Consider the following 11,760-nt stretch of genomic DNA (forward strand, 5'->3'; position numbering starts at 1 on the left):
TAAAGTTCGTTCTGTCGCAGGAATGGAAACTGGTTGGGATTTGAGAAGAAGAATAAAACAGAGAGAAGGGGGAAGAGAGAGGGAGGGGAGAAGGAAAAGAGAACTTAAGAGAAGGAAGAGATAGATATAGATAGATAGAGAGAGAGAGAGAGAGAGAGAGAGAGAGAGAGAGAGAGAGAGCGAGAGAGAGAGAGAGAGAGAGAGAGAGAGAGAGAGAGAGAGAGAGGAGACAGTGAGAGAGAGACAAACAGATAGACGGAGAGAGCAAGAGAGAATTCAGATGCGGTAGGAAAGAAAAATATTATATGAGCCCCAGCAATGAGAGGGATAAAGAAGAAATTAAATGTTCAGAGTGAATAATAGTCAGTAGAGCATTCTAAGGTGACTTGGCATAGTTCCTCGTAAATTACCTAAGTTCCCACGTTCAAAAGTTTTGTAAAAATTATAGCCTTCTTCATGTCAAAAAAAAAAAAAAAAAAAAAAAAATTCCGCAAATATGATTTATTTTTGCTCCTCCATCCTATCCCCTACCCACCTCACCCCCCTCACCCCTGACACCCTCCCTCAACCCCCCCCCCTCCCCTGACACCCTCCCTCAACCCCCACCTCTCCTGACACCCTCCCTCAACACCCACCCCCCACCCCCTACCCCCACCCCGCCCTGGAGACGATTAAGGGACGTGCGGGAACAAAGCTATATGACTTCTAAAGACTTGTTACGTAAGGCTCAAAATTCCGCGGCATATAGCCAACTAAACTTAGGATAGATAAGGATGATTCTTCTGTCATATCGCCCGTAGTGATGGATGATTCAGTTTCGTCGAAAGCAATTTACGAGAAGGAGTCATTAAAAAGTAAAATAAAAAATGTAATATGATAGGTTTTGTAAAATATGATTTTTTAGGCCTCGGTGTTAATGAACGTGATAGCACTCATGTAAACTGGAAATGGTAGTTAACATATATTTTTTCTTCTTCTTCTCTATTTATTTTCTTTATTTTTTAGAGACATATACATATATACATACACATATATGTGCGTATGTATACATATATATATATATATATATATATATATATATATATATATATATATATATATATATATATATATATATATATATGAGTTGATTTCAGTGTTAGTTTGAATGTTTATATATACAATGACAATAAATCCTACTCAAAACACACCAAAAAATCCCAAAGCGTTCTAAGTAGATGGCATAGCACTTCATATGGTAACACTCGATCCGCTCCGGCGTCACAGATCACCAACAGACAAGAGTAAGATATATCTATATATATATTCAAGATATTTCGGATACAAAGATCATTCGTTTCGAGTCCGGTGCGCAGTCAGGGATCCGGAAACAGAACATCTTGCTGTCTCAATTCGGATATGGAGGCTGATGCATATGCTGGCTGGATATATCTGTTCTTGCGTTTGACTGTTTGTTCGTGTGTTTAGGGAATATCAACAGGAAAACAAATTTCTAATTTTATTGTATCATATATGATTTTGAGTAAGAAAGAAAAATGGGAAAATGCATATACATACATACATACACACACACACACACACACACACACACACACACACATACACACACACACACACACACACACACACACACACACACACACACACACACACATACACGCGTGTGTGTGTGTGGATATATATATATATATATATATATATATATATATATATATATATATATATATATGTATGTATGTATGTATGTATGTATATGTGTGTGTATATGTGTATATATATATATATATATATATATATATATATATACATATATATACATATATTTATATATATGTGTATATAACACACACATACACGTGTGTGTGTGTGTGTTTGCTCGTGCGTGTGTATATGAGTGAAATCTAGAGACAGGAAGTAATGCTAGATTCATGCAGTTGATCTGAGCTGCTAAATTTCCAACAGGTGGGGAAGCTTCCCGGCTCAACTTATTTACGAAAAATCACAAACTGTTTAGGATCTAAGTAATTACCATTTTCGGAGAAGGAGATGGGGAAGATAAATAGAGAGAGGTGGGTGTGTGTATGTATATATATGAATATATATATATATATATATATATATATATATATATACATATATATATATATATATATATAGAGAGAGAGAGAGAGAGAGAGAGAGAGAGAGAGAGAGAGAGAGAGAGAGAGAGAGAGAGAGAGAGAGAGAGACAGAGAGAGAGAGAGACAGAGAGAGAGAGAGAGAGAGAGAGAGAGAGAGAGAGAGAGAGAGAGAGAGAGAGAGAGAGAGAGAGAGAGAGAGAGGGGGGGGGGGGTAACAGAGAGAGAGAGAGAGAGAGAGAGAGAGAGAGAGAGAGAGAGAGAGAGAGAGAGAGAGAGAGAGAGAGAGAGGGAGGGGGGTAACAGAGAGAGAGAGAGAGAGAGAGAGAGAGAGAGAGAGAGAGAGAGGAGAGAGAGAGAGAGAAGGCAAAGACAGAGAGAGATATCTCATGATTATGGTTATCACTGATAGCACGGCGTTTTGATTACCAACAGTCTGTTTCCAAATACATTTATGTCTTTAGTCTCCCTCTGCGTTCCCCCCCCCCCCCCCTCTACCTCGGTCCGATCATAATTTTCTCTTCTTTTTCAGTCAACACAAAGACAAATCGGTGCTTTTTTTTATTTCTCCGGAAATATCACTCACAAATCATTGTTTCTTTTTCTTGATAAGTGTCGCCATTCACAAATCATTATAAGCCATGTTTCTTCTTTAAGTTGAAATTAACGTATATCAAATATGACTTAGTGTATTTTTCATTCTTTGGTTTATCGCTACAGTTACAGGATATTTTCCGTTTAATCGGTATTTACAGTAAGATGTATTTTCCTTTCATATTTTTTTTTTTTTTTTTTTTGACAATGACATGCTTTCGTTTTTTTTTTTTTTCTTTCTTTCTTTCTTTCTTTTGTAATAACCACTGGTGTACAATCTTTCCTTGTTTTCTTCTTTCGTAGTGGATTTTGTATATGTACTATATTTTTCCTATTATAACTTACTTTTCTTTTTTTTTCCTCTTTCGCAGTTGCCCAAAATGTTCCTTTCTATCATCTGCTTCCTCTCTTCATTCTTTCGTAAAGTCTTCTAACATACCATTCTTTTTAACTTTCTTTCATAATTGCTCCACTGTGCTTTCCTCTCTTTTCGTTCTCTTCTTCATTTTTCCGTAAAGATCACTAACGTATATATCCCTCCCTTTCTCTCCTTCGCAACAGCGCCGATGGGAATTCGTCAGGAAAGCCGTACGTCGAGCAGTCGTTTACGATCTGAAAAACGGGGTCCAGGTCGCTATGGTTGTGTTCAACGCCGAGGCGCGGGAGAAGGCGCCGCTGTCAATGGTGAGGATTAGTATGATGTAAAGTGTGGCATATGGCATGATGAATTGTATAACATTTAGTGTTTTTTGTTTGGGAGGATGTATACTTTGGTGTATAGCATGTTGTACAAACCATTCAGTTTAATATAGCGTATAGTAGGGTGCACAGTATAAGGCATAATATGATGTGTTATAATCTATAGCATAACCAATAGTGTAATGTGTTTTATGATCTTACAATGCATGCGTTGTGAAGTGTACAGCGTAATGCATGGTATAACGCGTAGTCTAAGCTAAAGTAGAACATGCAGTATACAGTATATAAAGTAGAGTGATGTGAAGTCCGTGCTAATTCCTGTGATATATATTTTTTTCTTGCGACTTGGTTTAAATCGTCTTCACCTCTTTTTTTTCTTTTTTTTTTCTTATTATTATTTTAATGATGCTCTCTCTCTCTCTCTCTCTCTCTCTCTCTCTCTCTCTCTCTTTCTTTCTCTCTCTCTCTCTCTCTCTCTCTCTCTCTCTCTCTCTCTCTCTCTCTCTCTCTCTCTCTCTCTCTCTCTCTCTCTCTCTCTCTCTCTCTCTCTCTCTCACTCTCTCTCTCTCTCTCTTTCTCTTTCTCTCTCTTTCTGTCAGTCACTCTCTATCTTTCTCTTCCTCACCTCAGTTTCCTATATTATTTTTCCCTATGCGTACCTGTTTGTCTGGATATCAACTAATCTCTGTATCCCAACATTTCTCAGAATTCCCTCACTCTTAAGCCGCGAGGAATAGCACTTGTAAACCTGCGCCGCTTCGTCAATAATTAATTTATCTTAAACCAGACCCATTCTTATAAGATGAATAACTCACACACTTGAAACATAGCATGCATCAATAACAGTCGTTTATAATCATAAGCCAATTACCTATTCAAAAGCGTTTTACTTGGTTTTGTTTCCTGGTGATTTTTAAGAATTAACTTTCCCGATATGATTTGTTGCCATTAACAATAAGAATCTTTTTTCTCTTACCACCCTTTCTGTATTCCCTACTCCAGTGACCTTTTCGCACATACATGCACAATGTTAGTAGTGCTAAGACAAGAAAATCGGTCATGTGCATTCTTTAAAGGAAATAAAGAAATCGTATTGTTAGATAAATACATAGATAGATAGATAGAGAGGTAGATAGATATAGATAAATAATCAGACATATAGATAGGCTAATATACGTAAAGTTATCTATTTTGTATAAGTGTATAATATGATTACATACTGCATTTTTTTTCTTTCCATATCCTTTTGAAAGTCTGATTTTTTTTTTTTCGTCGAAGTCGCATTAAAAGCAGAAGTATCATTACTGCTGCGTCATTAGCATTACTATTACTATTACTTGGTCATTAGCATTCCTATCATCAAAATCATAATAACTGTCCTTGTCATATTCTTACCAGAATTATCAATAATACTATTATCATTACCATATACATTACTTTAGCATCACTAAATACTAAACAAAGATATAATCAATAGAGAGATGAAATAAAAAAGACACCCACCCTTCTTTCCGCAGCTGGAGTCGAACATCTCCGACTTACGCGAGAGAGTGGGATCTTCCCTCCCCAGAAACCCTTCAGGCGTCCGCGCTAGCCAAGCCTGCGTCGCCTGCGGGATCAAGCGTGCCGTCCGCGTCCTGGAGGAAGGGGGTGCGCCGCCACAGGTAAGACTGGAGGGTTTCGTTACAGGATTCCACTCAGAGATTTAAGGTAAATAGGATTTTGTTAGAAGAGTTCATTCAGTGATGTAAAAAAAATAATTAGTTATATGATTTGATACAGGCATTTACGGAATGTAGGATTTTGATATATGTATTTATATATAAATTTATATATATATATATATATATATATATACATATATATATATATATATATATATACACATACACATATAATATATATATATATATATATATATATATATATATATATATATATATATATATATATATATATATCATCATCATCATTATGGAGCTAACGCCGGCAGGGGCGCATAGCCGCATCCACCCTCCGCTTCCACCTACGAGGATCCCTCATGGCGAGCCGCCAGGCAGGGGCCCGGCCCATCTCTAGTTCCTCACGACAGGTTTGATCGATTTGCCCAAGCCACGACCTTCTCGGTCGTCCCACAGGCCTCCTCCACCCAGGGTTGTCTCGGACAGAGACAACCTGATGGGCAGGATCATCCTGTGGGAGTCGAGCCAAGTGGCCATATAGCCTGAGTTGGCGATCACGGATTGTGCAAGTAACAGGTCCTGTACCGGTCTCACGGTGCAGCCGTTGGTTGGACACATGGTCCCGCCAACTGTACCCCATGATCCGGCGCAAGGATCTGTTACAAAAGGCATCAAGACGAGATTCCAGAGCACAAGATAGTGTCCAAGTTTCACTACCATAGAGTAAAACTGGCAGTATCAGGGCCTTGAAAACACGTAACTTGGTCCTTCTGCACAGGTACCGACATCTCCAAATACTCTTGTCGAGAGATTTCATGACCCCTGCTGCCAGGCCAATCCGTCTACTGACTTCTTGGTCTGACAGCCCAGAGTCGTGAAATGCACTACCGAGGTATATAAAGCTCTTTGTGACTTCGATGTTTTCCCCGCAAGCACGTATCGACTGTACAGGGTCTCCTAGCAGGCCCCCAAAATCCTGGATCTTGGTCTTGGTCCAGGAGACCTCTAGCCCCAGGGGCTTCGCTTCATTGCTAAATGCATCAAGAGCCGCTACAAGGGTTTCCAGAGATTCAGAGAGTAAGGCAACATCATCGGCAAAGTCAAGGTCTGTAACCTTGATATTGCCCAGAGTTGCTCCACAGTGACTTTGGACAGTAGCTCTACCCAGTATCCAATCCATGCAAGTGTTGAAAAGTGTTGGTGCAAGAACACAGCCTTGCCTCACCCCTGAACTAACAGGGAAGAAGCTCGACAGGCCCCCACCACACTTTACAGCACTTTCAGTGCCTGTATACAGGTTTGCTATTAGTCCAATAATCCTTATTGGAATTCCTCTTAGTCTCAGGATCTCCCAGAGAGATTCGCGATGCACCGTGTCAAACGCCTTCTTGAGATCGATGTAGGCTGCGAGCAGCCCACGTCCGAACTCACGACGGCGTTCTATAATGATTCGAAGCGCCAGGATGCGGTCTATTGTGGACTTACCAGGAGTGAAACCAGATTGCTCCGGTCTTTGGTGCCTCAACAGGTGGTCCCTGATACGTCTCAGTAAGATGTGTGCGAGTACCTTGCCTGGTACACTGAGTAGTGTAATGCCTCGGTGATTGCTGCAGTCCCACCGATCCCCTTTCCCCTTCCAGAGAGGGATGACCACACCCCTCAGCAGGTCAGGGGGAAAGGTACCAGTCTGCCAGATGGCAGACAGGACTGCATGCAAGCCCCTTGCCATAGGTTCTCCACCAGCCTTTAACAATTCGGCTGGGATGCCACAGACACCTGCTGCTTTACCACTCTTCAGCTTGGAGATCGCCCCCCTGATTTCGGTCAGGGAGGGTGGATCCTCGCTGATGGGTGGATCTGGCAGAGGAGTCTCAACATTACCCGCATCCATGTTAACTGTTGGTGGATCAACCTTATACAACTGCTCAAAATACTCAGCCCAACGCACACGCACCCCATCAGGATCTGAGATTATCTGGCCACTTGCTGAGCGGACTGCAGCCGTCTGTGAGGGGGGCTTGGAATTCAGCTTTCTCAGAGCTTGGTAGGCAGGACGAAGGTCATTTACAAGGAAATGGCTTTCGACCTCCTCTGCAAGACTACTGATAAACTGTTCCTTATCCCTTCTCAACAGTGACCTAGTCCTGCGCACCAGAGAGCGGTGCAAAGTGCGATCCCCTGACAGTCGAGCCGCACGACAAGCATCTGTGGCTTCCAGCGTCTCCTGCGAGATGGAATTCTGTCTTGTTCTTGGGCGTTCACCAATGGATTTCTGAGCTGCATCAAGCGTTTCACGCTTGAAGGTATCCCACATAAGAACAGGGTCTGTCTGGCCCTCGAGTGCTGTGAGACGACCAGAGATAGCCTCGGCAAACCCCCGGGTACACTCGTCCTCCCTCAATCTGTCCAAATTAAACACCCTAGGGTGTTCATTTGGGCGGCGGGGGGTTCTAAAGTGGACCCGGAGAGTAGCCACCACTATTCTATGGTCAGTTCCACAGAACTCAGCGCTTCGATATACCCTGCAGTTCTGGAGGATCCTCCATCGAGTGCTAACGAGGATGTGGTCGATCTCCTTGGCCACTCTTCCTGTATCGCTGTACCAAGTCCAGCGATGCGGGACAGAACGCTGATACCAGGGGCCAGAAATCCTCAATTTCTGGGACCTAGCAAAGTCACGGAAAAGGAGGCTATTCTCACTGCCAGCATCAGCTCCTGAGCCATGAGGACCGACAGACATCTCGTAGCCAGCTCGATCACAGCCGGATACCGCATTGAAGTCGCCCAGCACAATACGAATATCTCGCCGAGGACATCTGTCTGCCACAGATGCAAGTTTGGCGAAAAACATCTCTTTCACCTCAAGTTTATATACATCCGTAGGAGCGTATACAGCAACAAGAGACATGAAGCCAAATGAAAGCTTCAGTCTCAATATCATGATACGCTCATCGACTGGAGTGACCTCAACTACCAAGGGTTGAAGTCTGCTGGAGATGGCTATGGCTACTCCCTGGAGATGGTGGCCATCGCTGCGGCCCGACCAGTAGTAGGTGTAGCCACCCTCACTAATCGTGCCACTGCCAGGTCTTCTCACCTCCGAGAGAGCAGCCACCTCAACTCTCAGCTGTTTCAATTCCCTCGATAGTAGTGGTAACCGATCGTCCTGTCGCAGGGAACGGATGTTCCAAGCCCCCACCCTGACAGTCCGCCTGAGGTCTAACCTCGGGCAGTCACTCCGGGTGGGCGCCACCTCTGCCACCCCTACCGACGCCGCCCCATGTAGAGGAGGTTGGCTGGCTGCAGGCCCCATAATCCACCTGCAGGGCTCCCTAGGGCTTTCCCCCACAAGCATCACGCCAGGCTGGCGGCCGCTGGGACCCAGCTGGGACTGGGGGTAACCCCCCCTCCCCACCCGAGTCCCAGCGGTCGCCAACCCAGAGGGACCCACAGCCCGCCGTACTTGCTGGGTAGGAGGGACTTTAGCCCTCCCCCCAGCGTCAACTTCTATATTAGACGTTGCCAGTGGTTATCTCGGGGGGGCCGACTGGCAAGGCCTGCCTCCCCACAGCCGCCCATTAACCCCAGGGGGCGCAGGGGACAGGAGTTAGTACGAAGCCAGGGCGTATCCACACGCCGGTGGGCCATAGCTCCGTACCTTTAGGGCCTCCTGCTGCTCCAAGAGCCTCCACAGTTCAGCCTAGGACCGCAAGGTACCTAGTTTCCATGGGTGGCCACGAGGAGGCACTGTAGAAGTCTTGATGATGGAGAGGCTATGAGCTGGCAGGGGAGTCTTATGCATAGCTGCTCCCTTTTTCGCACCAGGCTAGCCAGCGGTGGCAGCTGAAAGCGGGAAGGCATGCAAGCAGGCACTTAACGCTAACTAGGCTACCACACCATCGCTTCACATCATCCCGAGCATGAAGCACCCACCCACAATATATATATATATATATATATATATATACTTTTATATATATATATATATATATATATATATATATATATATGTATATATATATACATATATATACATATATAAATACGTGTTATACAGTATATATATAAATATATATATGTATATAAATGTATATAAATATATATACATATATACATATATATATATATATATATATATATATATATATATATATATATATATGTATGTATATAAACACATATATACATATATATATATATATATATATATATATATATATATATATGTGTGTGTGTGTGTGTGTGTGTGTGTGTGTGTGTGTGTGTGTGTGTGTAATATACATATATATATATATATATATATATATATATATATATATATATATACATATATATATATATATATATATATACATATATATATATATATATATATATATATATATATCACAAAAAATAACAAAATCAATTCATGGCAGAAACGTTCCCAAAGAACAATTTCTGTGGATGATTCGTAAGTTCATTTGAGACTTCAAGGGCCGTACTTTAAAACTCTACCGCCAGCGCTGGCGCTGTTGCTCCCGTGGCGGGCGACCAGTTTCATTCTAACACCCTAGCTTCGAACACATGGCTCATTGCAAACACTTCAGTAATACAAATATTCGTGCTGTAACAGAAGGCATCACCTTTCCTTTAGAAATTTGCAAGGTATTTGTTTGTAATCCTTAATTATAATTCTGGAATTATATTATATGGTGCTTATCCCTGACCTTTATACAATTGGAGATTTTTGACAAATATTGACTGCTGCACAAAATTAGAGCACACCCTTCATATCTCATGATTTATGTAGGCAAGCCTACCAGAGGCCGAATAAGATATGTTTCAACTTATCCAAGAATCAGGAATTTGAGAGAGAAGACATCTGGTATGTGTGAGAGAAGATTGATTTTGGGCAATTTTCCCATAATACGAAACAATAAAACAATTGGATATCATTCCTACCAATGAAGATATAAATAGGATTATTGGTAATCATTAAAATGACGAGTGGAAAATAAATGGTGAAATTAGCAGAAGAGAGGGGTTAAGGGTAACAAAAGTAGACATTATAAATACTTTGTTCATAAAATACTGTATATGTCTGTATGCGTGCTTGTATGTTAATGAGAGTATGTGTATGTGTGACAGTATTAAAATGTATGCGAGTGAGTGATTATCGCTTGTTGAGTCAACAAATGTGCAACTCTTTGTAAGATAAGCTGTACGTTTAGAAATAATTAATTGGCATTTGAAGCAATTGCCGAGCTGAAAATGCAACATACATCAAATTTCGGTCGAATTTCAATATTTTGTTCGCTTGATAGTAACAGCATTGTCGATGTTAGTACTTTTCGTGTCGTCTGAACGGCAACGGCGGGGCTGGCAGCCCCTGACGTTGCATTGTACTAAAGTACGGCCTTAAAACGAACACGCGGGCATTTAATAAATCATTGTTGAGTAAAATTCTCCACTTCAGTTCCTGATGGATCACATTCCTCACGGACAAACTGCATATCCGCAAATGACATAAACATACAGCCAATATTTTATTGACTGGACATGTAACTTTATGTGTAAGAATTTATGAAACTGCACATGTTACGTGCTATTGTATACGGTATCAATATATCAAGCAACAGATTTATACTAATACATAAATCTATCTATACATATATATACATACACACAAACACAACACATACACACACACACACACACACACACACACACACACACACACACACACACACACACACACATATATATATATATATATATGTGTGTGTGTGTGTGTGTGTGTGTGTGTGTGTGTGTGTGTGTGTGAGTTTATATATATATATACATATATAAATATGTATATATATATATATATATACACACATATATCCATCTATTTATTTATTGATTACCTACCGATATTGAAATCCATTAGCCAAGTACATAATATAACATCAATATTTCTCTCCGACCCCCCTCACCCCCTCACCCCCACCCCAACAACATCCCCTTCACCCCCCCCCCTTCCCCCAGGCCGCCAACATCATCCTGGTGACGAGCGGCGGCCACGGGCGGGACAGCGAGGCGGACGAGGTGCGGCGTCTCGTCAGGGAGTACGGGCTGAGGCTCCTGCTGGTGCTCTATCCCCTGGCGGAGACTCCCGACCTGCCGGCGCCCCCTCACGCCCTCGTGCCCATCGCCAGGGAGTCCGGTGGCTGCGTGTTCACCGTGATGGATGAGGGCGTGGGCATTGATTCCAAGGTTGGTCTTGTTATTATTATTGTTATCATTATTTTTATTATTATTATTATTATTATTATTATTATTATTATTTTCTTTTTATCACTTGCTTATTTTTCATTGTAGCATTTCTTGAACTCAATTTTTACTCGGCTATAACTTTTGTTTTCCCCTCTTTCTTTCTTATGTTTTTCTTTCACATTTTCTCTAATTATCTCCTCTTTCTCTCATTCTCATCTCTTCTCTCCTTGCCTCGCATTTGCTAGCGATCTACGAACTCTGTGTGGTTCTCAGTCTCCCTACACATCCCCCCCTCTATCCCCACTCCCTTCCTGAGCCCCCACTACCTGTTGGTCCCGGTTATGGTGTAGTCAAGTCTCTTGCAATGAGTTTATTGTGGGTGTATTAAGCCATCCGGGGCTTGCGGAAGAAAAACAACGCCCCATTTA

At 41.9% G+C, this 11,760-nt stretch overlaps 1 protein-coding gene across 2 annotated transcripts in view; it reads left to right on the forward strand.

Annotated features, from left to right (window-relative positions):
• The first annotated feature begins 3,275 nt into the window (after positions 1-3,275).
• The window catches only part of LOC125028976, a 46,769-nt gene continuing 38,284 nt past the window's right edge, over positions 3,276-11,760 (forward strand). For both annotated transcript variants that reach the window (XM_047618656.1, XM_047618658.1), the window contains exons 1-3: positions 3,276-3,395; positions 4,928-5,074; positions 11,105-11,332. In XM_047618656.1, the coding sequence (XP_047474612.1) occupies positions 3,348-3,395; positions 4,928-5,074; positions 11,105-11,332 (423 nt within the window). In that variant the 5' untranslated portion in view covers positions 3,276-3,347. The remainder of the gene's footprint in view (positions 3,396-4,927; positions 5,075-11,104; positions 11,333-11,760) is intronic.

This window comes from Penaeus chinensis, chromosome 9 (genome assembly GCF_019202785.1).
Source record: "Penaeus chinensis breed Huanghai No. 1 chromosome 9, ASM1920278v2, whole genome shotgun sequence".
Taxonomy (NCBI): domain Eukaryota; kingdom Metazoa; phylum Arthropoda; class Malacostraca; order Decapoda; family Penaeidae; genus Penaeus; species Penaeus chinensis.